The sequence below is a fragment of the Apodemus sylvaticus genome, chromosome 2, assembly GCF_947179515.1.
Source record: "Apodemus sylvaticus chromosome 2, mApoSyl1.1, whole genome shotgun sequence".
NCBI lineage: Eukaryota > Metazoa > Chordata > Mammalia > Rodentia > Muridae > Apodemus > Apodemus sylvaticus.
The window spans coordinates 7,898,752-7,911,747 of record NC_067473.1 but is presented as its reverse complement, the minus strand read 5'-3'; the positions used below and the strand labels follow the sequence as shown (position 1 = coordinate 7,911,747).

The 12,996-nt window shown below is 42.7% G+C and overlaps 1 protein-coding gene across 1 annotated transcript in view; it reads right to left on the bottom strand.

Annotated features, from left to right (window-relative positions):
* The window catches only part of Reln (reelin), a 437,924-nt gene that overhangs the window by 98,942 nt on the left and 325,986 nt on the right, over nt 1-12,996 (bottom strand). The window contains exons 23-25 of the mRNA XM_052173082.1: nt 9,340-9,477; nt 8,398-8,584; nt 2,409-2,614 (exon numbers count right to left, since the gene is read on the bottom strand). Of these exons, the coding sequence (XP_052029042.1) occupies nt 2,409-2,614; nt 8,398-8,584; nt 9,340-9,477 (531 nt within the window). The remainder of the gene's footprint in view (nt 1-2,408; nt 2,615-8,397; nt 8,585-9,339; nt 9,478-12,996) is intronic.

Below are 12,996 nucleotides of genomic sequence, written 5' to 3'. Positions count from 1 at the left end.
TGTCTGCTCAAGTCATTTCCCATGTGTCTTATTTGTTTGCTGCCAGCAGAGTCTCTTCTCCTATCTTCCCGCTCAAAGTGTCTTCATCAGCTTAGTGCCCTCTGAAGTCTGAATCTAGCCTTCCATAAAAATTTCCACAATGAAATAATTTCATTTATTTATTGTTTGTGCATACATGTGTGTCTCTGTGCATTGGTGTGTGTGTACATGTATCTCTGTGCACTGGTGTGTTTACACATGTATGTCTCTGTACTGGTGTGTATATACATGTGTGTGACTGTGCACTGGTGTATGTATACACGTGTATGTACATGTGTGTGACTGTGCACTGGTGTGTCATATGTGTGTATGTGTGTCTCTGGGCATTGGTGTGTATATGCTGTGTGTGTGTTTCTGTGTACTGGTGTATGTATACATGTGTGTGTACATGTGTGTGTGACTATGCACTGGTGTGTATGTCATGTGTATGTGTGTTTCTGTGCACTGGTGTGTGTATGCATCGTTTTGTGTGTACACTGAGCATGTATGCATGTGCATGTGTGCATGTGGAGGACAGAGAACAACTTTAGGTGTTGGTTCTGAGTACTTTCCATCCTTCTTTGAGACTGGAGTCTTTCAGTGGCCTGGAACTTTGCTAAGTGGTACAGGACACCAGGCCAGTGAATTCTAGGGCCCTCCTGTCCTGTCTTCTACCTTGCTAACACTGGGACCATAAGAATCATCACTGTGTCTGGCTTTTCTTGTGGGTCCTTGGGGACCTAAACTCAAGTTCTCAGGAACCACCTAGTTCTTGGCAACTTATTCCTTTCTATTTTATTATTATTATTGTTGTTGTTGTTGTTAATTTATTTATTTTTAACAGGTCCTTCTGGAACTTGCTCTATGTCCCAGGCTGTGACCCTACTCATGATCCTCTTACCTTAGCCTTCCCAAGACTAGTTTTTATAGGTTTGTACCACTGTGTCTAACTAAATGAAAGATTTTGCATAGCATTTGTGGTGGTTTGAATAGATTGGAATGCTTGGTCTCCAGGGAGTGGAAACTGTTAGAAAGGATTAGGAGGCGTGGCCTTCCTGGAGGAAGTGTGTCACTAGGTGACCTTGGGAGTTTCAGAAGCCCTGCCAAGCTCAGAGTCTCTCTTCTCCTGCTGCCTGGGGCTGGGGATTGCTGCCTGCCCTGAGGATAATGAACTAAACCACAGAAACTGTGACCAAGCCCCAATTAAATGCTTTCTTTTGTAAGAGTTACCGTGGTCATGGAGTCTCCTCACAGCTATAGAACACTACTGGCTAAAACAACATTTGGAGTAAAATTCTACAAACAGTTATATCACCTTTAAGAGGACCAATATTTTTAAACAGCAAGCTTATAAACTCCCAATCTACAAAATATATAAAATTTAGGTAGCAAAATACATTTGATTTTAAAACTTAAGTATGCATTTTCTTCAATATTTTTCAACACAAGGCTTAGTTATAATGTGTAAAATAGGACATTAACATAAGTTAATATTGATTGGTGGTTTTAATAAATAAAAAATATATATCTCTACATTAAATTAGAAATAAGAGATTATAAAAAGATATACTGTGAAGATGGTATTCTTGAGTAGTTTTAAGTTATGTTCATATAAAATATAAAGATTAAACAGAATTTCAAATACTACATAATCATAAAAGAACCAAGTTTAAATACACATAATATGCCAATTACCTAGCATAGGCATTAAAATTAAATGTGAATTACTGCCCTGAACTTGTGAACAGTTGATGCCTATGCCATTTTAGACTTCTATATAATATCCAGTCATCAAAATAAAAGCCTGGGCAGGTTACGTGAACAGCTTTAGAAAATCCAAACTCTATAGACTTGGTCACCCACCCTCTGGGGCCATCCTGGGTATAGTGTGTGAAAACGCAGGACAAAAAAACCCCAACCATCTTGTATCTCTGTACCATGTGTACCCAGGAATGAAAGCAAAACCTTCAAAGGCGAAACTTGGCTGCAGCCTTGGGCATCTTTGGGTATCCATGGTTAGTGATTTTCTTAGGGTCAAAAATTTCCCCAAATCTCTAAAAACAGTTTTAAAAAGTTTTGTTTTTTTTTCTTTTTCTTTTTTGAGACAAGATCTCACTGAAGCCTTGACTATTTGGAACTAGGAGAGCCTCCTGCCTTAGCTTCACAAGTGCTTTGATAGCTTGCGCTACCATATCCAACTAACATCTCTAAGGAATTAAATATGTGTCCAAAGTGGTTTTTGCTTAATCACATCGAAGGAAATTTTCTAGGCTTGGCTTTCCTGCCAAATCTGTCTGAGCTTCTGGACCTGTCAACGTGTTAGATGACATTTCAATACCGATCCTACTGTCGCTGGAACACACTGGAAGGCCCAGCGGGTGGGAGCTCACCTGGGCTTGCTGAAGTCTGAGAAGTACATCTCGGCCAGCAGGTGCCACTGGATGCCCCCGTTGTTGCTATACTGCAGGAGGATGCCCTCCTCTCTGCTGTCAGGCTTGTTGCATGCAGGGCTCTCTCCGCCTATCTGGATGTAGAACTGGATGAAGTCCACCCAAGACGTGTCCAGGTCCCAGCTCACCAGCTGCCTCTTCCCAGCCTTTCCAAAGGGCAGAGGAACCACGGTTAGTCACTCGGAAGCTCTGGCATTCTGTAGCTGGGCTTCAGGTCCACATCTGCGCCCTGCACTCCACAGGACAATGCTGGGGCCTGCTAATACTGAGAAGAGCAAGTTGTGCTCTTCCGTTGTCTCCGCTGTGGCTGTAGCTCCCGCTCCTGCATGTTCTCACTTCATCTTCCACCAACGACCCCCAGACCCAGCCCAGAGACGTGAGGATTTCCTACTATCCCAGAGAATACTCTGGATTTCTAAAACAATTAGGGCAAAACTAGGTTTACTCAAAATACTTCCAATCCCAGCTTTATAAGTCATCTAACGTCAGAGTGATGGAGAAGAAAGAGTACCGACTTGGTGCATGCGTGTTTGTTCGTGTGCACATGTATCGTTATAAATGCAAAGACCGGAAGACAACCCTGGGTGCCATCACCTAGGCAACATCCATATGTGTCTGTTTAGTTTTACACATGGTCTCCCCTTGGTTTGGAACTCGCCAACTCGGCTAGACTGGTTGGCCAGCCAGCTCTAGGAATACGCCTGACTCTGTCCTCTCCCCAGTGCAGAGAGCAAGCGTCTATCACCCCACCTGCACTTATTTTAATTAACTTATTTTATCATTTATTTTATTGCTATACATTTTGATACAGAGTCTCACTGTGCGGACTTGGTTTGCCTGTAACTCACGACGTAGACCAGGCTGGCCTCAGAGTCACAGAGACCCACCTGCCTCTGCCTCCTGAGTGCTGGGATGAAAGGCGCGCTAATATGCCTAGGTAGTGTTTGTTTGTTTGTTTGTTTGTCTAGTTTTACTTTTTGAGTGGGTTCTGGGGATTGAACTCAGGTCCCTGTGCTTCACAGACCTCAAGCATTTCTGACTGAGCTGACCATCGGAGGGGCTGGGCTTGCCTCCCTCATCCTCGTCATGCACTGTGCGGCCTTTCTGAGCTTCAAGGGTGCAATGCTGGCAATCACGCCTTCCTCACGGCATGGTGACCACTGGATTAAACTGCATGTGACATGTGTGCAAAGCGTCTGGAACGATGCTTGCATTCTTGAAGGTATAGTTTCCCCAGAAATCTGCTCACAGCTCTCATCTCCAGAGCAAGTTAAGGAGAAGTGTGCAAGGCAAAAAGGAGGTCTTGCAGTGTCTCTACCTGCCTTGTTCACTCTCGGATAAGATGGTGTGAGGTACCCTTTAAGGAAGCTTTGGAACCATCCAACAGTCTCTTCTGTCCTAAAGTGTCAGACATTTCCTGAAGTCCAGAAGCCCACTTCCTTGTCTTGCTGTGTCCCTGTGTGTCAGTGAGGTGATGTGAGGGGTGGGACACTGGTTGACAAGTAGCTGTTACTCCAGTTCTGTGTAATGGCTTCAGGCTATGGAGGAGGAAAATGGTGCATTGTGGGATTCTCCCACCCAGCTGGGTTCTACCAAAGTTCATCAGTGGACTTCTCTGGTCTTAGAGGGAGAATCTTGGTGAACCCGAGAGAGTTTTTCTGTCATTGGAAGTCACAGGTAGTGGATATCTGTGGAGCAATTAAGCTACCAAGAGCTCTAAAGCCAATTAAGAGTCCAACAGAAACCAGGGTGTCTACAAATGATCATGGGCGGTGATTCCGATGGGGGGGTGCTCATTCTTTAAACCTTTAATTTGTAGTATGTATGTGAGGAACTCTTGTATATGCTTTGTATTGTTTTAAACTGCTCATCTGAAATATGGTGAATGAAAAACACCTACTTTTTTCATACCCCACGACCACCATAGGCAGAGCGATGTTTGTGAAAAAAAAATACTCCAAGAGTTAGCAGGTTCATTTCAATCTAACAAGCTTCTATGAAAAACACAGCGTGTGGAAATGAGCCGGAAGGATAAGGCTCCGAGGTGAGAATTATACAAATCCAATTATCACAATTAGCTGTTTGGAGTGAGTGTCTGTTGTGAGCCCACAGCGCAGGCTTGTCCCTCCAGGTGACAGGGTTAGTCTACAGGGGTTTGGAAGCCTGCTTTTTTAGGACTTTTGAAAACTCTGGGAAGTATTACACAAATGTTTGGTTGGGCACGGAGAATGTTCTTTCACAGAGAAATAGCACACAGCATTTCTTTTGTCCAGTGATCTGGGAATGTTGAATACTGATTTGAAAGAAAAAAGGCTCATGATAAAATTCTGTTATAATTTAAAATATGATGAGCCGGGCGGTGATGGCACACGCCTGTAATCCCAGCACTCTGGGAGGCAGAGGCAGGCGGATTTCTGAGTTCAAGGCCAGCCTGGTCTACAGAGTGAGTTCCAGGACAGCCAGGGCTACACAGAGAAACCCTGTCTCAGAAAACCCAAATCCAAAAAAAAAAAAAAAAAAAAAGAATGTGATGGAATAATTACTTGAAGTTTTCCTACTTTGCTGTGATATATGTATTCATGGGCATATGTGTCCACACATGCACATGTCATGTGTGTCTGTCTACATGTGTTGGAGAAACAGGCTAAGTGAATATGAGCATACTCATTCCCATAGTGGGGAAATAATCTTGCAGTTGTTTTAAAGTACCGTGGGAAACACCTCAGACGTCCTAGTATTTTGAGACCTCGGGGTCTGTACAGGAGGAAACGGTATGTAGAAGAAAAACAAATTTGAGGTTACATGGTTTCCTATTTTAAGGGTTCAGCTAAAATAAATCAAATCTTACCAGGTAGCAGGTAACAGAGTAAAGCAAGCCTTAAGAATCTGTGAAGTTTCACCTCATTCATTTTCTGTATTCAAAATGCCACTAGAAACAAAAACTTCTATTATATTTACCTGAAAGCAGTAATTTCTTTAGAGTTTCTCCTTTTTAGTTAAATCAATAACTGTAACTACTCTCTAGTAACTGTACTACACAAAATACCATGAAGAGAGGCCATAGCCTGATTGTCAGAGACAACACTGAGAGTTGCGGCAGGCCCTACTCTCATTTCTTGTTATGTTCCCCTCTGTCATGTGGACATTTAATAATCTTAGACCTACTTAGTCTTTTGAGTGTTTATTGAGATGTAAATGCCTAGATCACGACGAGCATTTTGGAGTTGATCACTTTATCTAGACATCAGTTCAGTTATTGAGACCACATTCAGCCTGGTACCGCAGAAAAGCAATAAAGTTAAACAATCAGTTACGCATCCAACCAGAGAGCAATTTCAAGAATACAGTGACTCGGGTAGTTGGGTCCAGCTCCTGCGTGCTGCCTGGAAACCACAGCTGTTTAGTGGGATGTGGCAAAGGTTACGTCTGTGAATTCAGAGATGGTAGAAGGCAAGGCAGTTAGAGCCAGAGCAAAGGCAGAGAAACAGGTACAACCTTTAACCACGGAGGTTCCTGGCTGGAGCACAAAACGCATGCTCTGTAGTGGGGAATGCCCGGCTACTGAGCACACAAACCTGGTTACTGCAGCCAGGGTTCTCTATACCAATCCTCCGAGACTCTGAGGTGTATACTGCAGACCCTCCCTGTGGAAATGCGGTGACAGTCCCACTTGCGCAGTGACAGTCACTCTGACACAGGAATAGGAAAATGACCTCTGAGAACATTACAGCTATCCTGGAGCCCACCTAAACTTTCCTTATTTTGATTTCATGGACCCAATTTTCTACTCTTTTGGTTTAAGGTATTTTTTTCCACTTAGAATTCTAAACAGATGCTACAAGAGAAAACGGGGGAAAAAAAGGGAGGGGCTGAGATGTTTTTACAGAAGTCCAGAGGGGAAGGCTGCATTGAGAGATGAAGGGAAAATTTTCACTTTTGAAATGATGATTTTTAAGTAGAAAGGCATATACGTGGGATCCAGAGGCACTAATTCACAATTTATTCTCATAAAAATGTAGTAGTGTCAACCAACGTGTATCATGCCCAACACAACTCTTTGTTCGTCATCTGCACTGACTGACTTGTTACCCGCAACTATCCACTCTGCAGAGAATACTGAAATACACAGAAATAACTCTCCAAGGGAACCCTCACCTGAGCTCTGAAGTGCATTATACTAGACAGTCTGACTTCAAGAAAGACAACTTCGAGTTAAGTTGAATACTGAGCTGTAACCCAGAACAGTTTTATGCTTAAAATTTCCACGTATGTATACACACATATGTTTACCAGTGAAGGATTTACATCTTAAATCTTATTTTTAAACAGCTGCTGACAACAAGCATAGCCTCCTATTGTGCAGATCCACGTTTCCACTGGATATTGGTCACTTATTGACTATTGTCTCTAGAGGCAATGATGGGAGGATTTTCAATGTCAATGGCCAGGAAATGGATCGATCCTGATTTCTCTCCTTCCCTGTCTTGGTTTCTTGCAAATTCTTTGTTTCGCACCTGCATCAAAACAAAACCTGAACCTATTTTTGCACTTGTATGAGTTAACTTGTCTTGGATTTCTGCCAAAACGAACCCCCGCAATGTATCAGCCCTCTGGTACATCATTCACACCTGTTTACTTGCTATAGGCTGTAAATAAAGTGAGACATTTCTAATTGTCCCAGAAATGGCGATTGCAATCCTGTCTATAAAGAAATGGCATTAGGCGCATCACATCCTAAAGACAGCTGTCAGTCATTAGGGCTAAACCTGTCACTCAGGCTGGGGCCTGTCCCATGTCTTTTATACTTCTACAGGATTGCACCTGTATAAGGGCAGAATGGAGCAGAAAACAATGGTCTGCCTGTGCTGCAGCATGGGAGGAGAGGGAAGAGGCCCCACCCATCAAATCAATGAGGATCGGACTGGGGGCATTCGAAGAGAATTAGTCTTTGTGAGTCTGCCTGGCACCTGGGTCCTTGTTGATGTTACCAGTTTGTATACCTAATTGGGTGCTCCAGTTAGGAGAGCTCAACATTTCAGGAACAACTTGTTCACTAGAGTCTACCAGCACTTGCCAAACCCAAGCAGAACAGTGTCTGAGGTGTTTGCACAACAGAGATAGCTGCTCAGTCCCCTGGGGATAGCTCGGAATACGATTCCTTCCTATCATCCTTCTTATTCCCTGCAACCAGATTCTGGAGATTTACGGAATGACAAATCCAATAAGCACAAATTCATATACTCTTCTCCACAGTTGACACTACCTTAATCTATATAAGAACACGAATGAAGTGGACTCTTTTATTGATCTCCACTTTAAGGACAAGGAGGTCAGGTAAAAAGATGGTTAACTAATGTTCCTAAAATCACAGAGGTAGGAAATGGTAGAATCAGATTGGATCATCATGCAGACTTGCGTCTCTAACCTCTGGGCTCTTTGGTCCTTATCCCTGTTCATCTATCGCCCCTGGCTTGCTCTCTCACACATTCTACAGAGGGCAGAGCGAGGACAGATTAAGAACCTGCTCCAGTCAAGGATGCTCAGGGCACAAGCCTGCATAGCACTGGAGTACAGGAAAGCAATGGGATTTAAACCAAGTGTAACAGCCCCGCTGGATGAGGGGATGGGGGATGTCACCCCAAGGTAGATGCTTGCCTCCCATGTCAGTCTCTAGCACTGCACAGAATCGGAGTAGTGGGAACTCTAAACTGGCTTAACCTAGATTCAAAGTAACCGAAACCAATGATAAAACGAGTTCTCCAAATGTTGCCACAGGACAGGCACAGGGCTACGGCCAGTCAAAAGCAAGGAGCACGAGGAATAGTAAAATCACTTTGTATTTGTACTTGTGGAGTTTGGGATGCTGGTGAATAAGTCTCGTGCTGAACCAGTCACGACCCCAATGGCACACTCCATCCCCCAGCCATACCTTGCTGAAGTATAGAGAAGATCCAGAAGACACGACCCCACAGCCTTGCTCGGGTTTTACAACTTCTCCCCCAATAACTTCTTGCCAGTCTGATTCCCAACTGCTTGGGTTCTCAAAATCTGACATAATTGTGGAAGGAAGCGCAGCTTCTGGGTGGCATTCAGTGCCCTGGTATCCCTGGTCACACCTGTGAGGGGCGCATAAGAAGAAGTCATCTGCGACACAATGGCTTCCCTGCCCAGGATGTTCTCACACCATGTTCCTCCAGGTCTCATCTTTACACTAGATTTTTCTATAGTGTTTATGTGTATATGATATAGCACTATCTCCAGTTTTTTTACATTCCTCAGAATGGGTAGAGTCTTAAGTTATAAGTATTATGTTAAAATTGTGGAATTCAAGATTAAGAAGTACTAGAGAAAGACACATGGGCTTATGCTTGTGCAAGAGATGGGGGTTTCTCACTGCTTTAAAAATATCACACACATACACATACACACACACACACACAAGCATGCACACATATAAGTTCATTTATTCAACTGGCATGTCATGCTGGTGATATTTTATAGTTCTGATTAAATGACATATATTTGGGGCCTTTAAGGACTCAAATATAATCACTTTCTTCCCATGGGCACAACTTGGGAGAGAGCGCTACAATGTTTGTCTCATGAAGATGATGAGGGCAGGAATTTCAGCAGGACTTTCACAATAAACCCAGCAGGCCTTGTCTTGAGTTTAAAGGTTCAGAATATGTGGCTTCACATTAGTGCCACAGCGGGTTTTACACAGAAATGAGAACAGAAGGGAGACTCGCTTGCTTTTGGCTATTTTATTATGTATGAGTTTTTGAACTAACTGGGAAAATAACTGCTGGGATGAACGCATAGACACAAACCCTGAGACACAGGAGTGGATCATACTCTGGGGAGCACATACCTGCACACGCCATGGTCACACGAGCCATGCCCACTGCACATGTTTGGGCACTGCTGCCCAATGTAAATGTTGTCTAAAGCCCACTCATCCTGGGCTGTGTAATAGCTCTGACTCCAACGGAAGCGGGTGGCACCGGACCTAGGACCAAAGCAGGCAATGCCAGTTGAAACTGTGTTTCTCACTAAGAATACCAGAGTTCTGCACTTTCCTGATAACAGCACCCAACCCCACTCCCCATGCCCCAATATCTGTTTGATTTCCCAGCATTTGTCTTTGGTTTAATTTCCACTCAATTATTTCACAATTCAGCAATTCTATTATGAAAGAAAATTGAAAAAGAACCCCGCCCATATTATGTTTTAATCTTAATTTAAAATTGCAGCATTTTAAAGAAAAGTAGAAGGCCAGAATTTCTATTGTTACTCAAAAATTTGATTCTAGAAATAAAGAATATTCCAAAGTAAAAGCTACCTATGAAACAAAGCCTTTCACAGATGAGAATACAAAATATTTTACTTAGAGTAATAGAATTTCTCAAAACAATCACGCCAGCCATTATTAGAAAACTTTAATTTGGTTTAGAATATAAGACAATGTGTTTGGCATACAATTTTGGTGTAGAGAAGACACACTGGAAAGTACTATTTAGAAAGAAGATCGTGAGAACACGCTTATTTCTGAAACACAAACTAGCTTGAGTTCCATGGGCCACCTGACCTTAAATAGAGGTGGAAAGTGTTCACAAACACTTGGGGTCTCAGGCCATTGAAGTTGGAGTCTTAAGAAGATACTTTGAAGGTCATATAAAAACAGGCTTAAAGTTAGTGTCTGCTTAAAAACATTTTAAAAAAATTACAGAGAAATCTTCACATGTAGGATTTTCCAAAGATCTGTGGTATATTCTTTTTGGTCAAAGTGCTAAAAAACCACCACTACCACCACCAACACAACAACACAGCAAAACAACACAACACAACAAAACAACATAACAGCAACACAACAATATAGCAACACAATAATATTAACAATACAACAACACAACACGACATAACAACTACAATATAACAACACACCAAACAATATAGCAATACAACACAATATAACACAACAACATAACACAACAGCAATATAACAACACAACAGCAATATAACACAACATAATACAACACAACAACACAATAGCCATATAACAATACAACAGTATAACAACACAACAACACAACACAATAAGATAACAACAGCAGCAACCACAGCAGCAGCAGCAACAACAAAGGATTTGTAGAATTCTTGTGTGTGCATATCTCTGTTAATCCCAGCACTCCTTAGCATACTCTACAGATACACTTGATCCGTCTTGGCATGGTCCACAATAACCTGCACCAATTACACACACTGAGCACACCAGAAGTGAACAACAGACTGTTAAAAATCGGACCAAACTTTTATTTGCTTATTCTGTTAATGATCTGTTGCTAATAGTTTGTGTTTTTATTTGTGGCAGGAGATTCCAGGGTTCACGTCCGTGAACGGTCCCAGTAGATGGGTTTATTTGCATATCAGTACCTGTCACGGAAAATAAGACAGGCCTCTCTGGGGTAGCTGCTTATGCTTGTAATTTAACAGCCATCTTGCTTTTCATGGTACTATTACCAATTGGCTTTTAGAAAAGCCTACAGCAAAAGTAGGGCTCATTAGAGTAAGGTGTTGGTTTGAGTAAGAATGGCCCTGGAGCCCATATATCTCAGTGCCTGGTCATCACTACTTGCTGAGGACTGGGACTATGGCTTCGTTGGAGGAAGTGTGCCACTGGGGTGCACTTTAAGGTTTCAGAAGCTCACACCTGGCCCAGAGCCTCTCTCTTCCTGCTGCTTGCAAATCCGGACGTAGAACTCTCAGTTACCTCTCCAGCACCCTGGCTGGCTGTGTGCTGCCACATTCCCCAGTAAGAGAACAATGCGCTAAAGCCGCGAAGTGAAACTGTAAGCCAGCCCCAATTAGAGGATTTCTTTTATAAGAGTTGCCTTGGTCATGGTGTCTCTTCACAGCAACAGAGCAGTGACTAAGACAAGCATAGTGCTCTGTAGAATTGGACAAACAAAAATTCATGACATTGTGACAAATTCATGGTCACGATGACTCATGTCACCATGGAAAGGTGGCACTGCTCTCTTCTTCTAAAATTGATTATGACCTGAGTCATGTCCAGACTCCCAGGTGACCAGGCCCCGGTCTTCTGGATATAAGGGCAGCACTCATTGCAATAGCTTGTATAGGAACAGAATAAATTAGGTACTCAAAAAATAGTGTGCTAAAGATGAGTCAAACAGGTTATGAGAGGAGTCTGTTTCTGACTTCCAAAGGTAACAGACTAAGAGTGCACCAGGAGCTGGGGTGAGGCTCCCAGAACCTTGGCTCTGCAGCGTAGCAGCTGTGTAGTCTGTAATGAGAACTCCGGGCTGGCAGAGGCTTCCAGCTCATTTCTCAAATACAGGGTGTGGACAAATTGATGTTTAGGATCCCTTTAAGTCTGACTCCTCTAGTTGTTGTTTATTTTCTCTCATAGTTGGACGCTTTTGGAGTACTGGTGGAAGTATTGTTTTGAAGGCTTTCTCTCTTCAGTACTACAGCGGGGTGGGGGTAGGGGGCTGAGGAGCCCTGCTTAGGTTTCCAGTTTATGTTCTTATAGCCACGTGTGCATCTGGGGAACGGATACTTGCGCTCATAAACTCTTTTTTTAAAAAAAGATTTATTTATTGTTATATGTAAGTACACTGTAGCTGTCTTTAGACACACCAGAAGAGGGGTCAGATCTCGTTACAGATAGTTGTGAGCCACCATGTGGTTGCTGGAATTTGAACTCAGGGCCTTCGGAAGAGCAGTCAGTGCTCTTACCAGCTGAGCCATCTCACCAGCCCTGCTCATAAACGCTTGAAGAGGGATTTCCTTACCACGGAGAGTTTAAGGTTATCTCACTTAAATATACTCCACATATTCATGCCAACTAGGAGAAGAGCCAGGAAAAAAAGGTTGAATATTGATTGGATTCATTTTTAGTGAGAAAAAAATTAATGGTGTGAGCGGTCTCCAGCAGATTTCATGAGGGAAGGTGAGGTGTGATCACACTGATTTGCACACTCAGCACTGTGCTATCCTCAACACAGATATTTCATCTGCCAATCCATCCTACCATCTATCTGTCCATTCGTCCATCCTCTCTGAAGAGGTCAGGACATAACAATGACTTGCATTTAAAAGCCAAAAGTTAAACTGTACATTTCTAAAAGCAACAAAACTTGAGTCTTAATACAATCCTTCCTCTCATAAACTTCAAGACCAAAGCATACTGGCATCCACTCAGTTCTCCACGCTTCTATAACCTGAAGAGTCAAGGTAAATGAAGACTGACTAAATTGCATTTTCCACCTTTAGCGTTCCGGTAATTACATTTGCTCAATTATTCTGAGACTCATCCAGGGATTTAGGTGTTGACTTGTTTATGAAGTCAGTAACTGACAGCTGTTTGGGTCTCATTAGGCCCTGTTCTTATGTAAATGCCCCTCATAAAAATGAAATTAATTTTCATTGGGTAACAAACGCTCAGTTCCTATAGAGTAATTTCACTGGGCAGGTGTACCCAGCAGCTATTTCCACTTGACG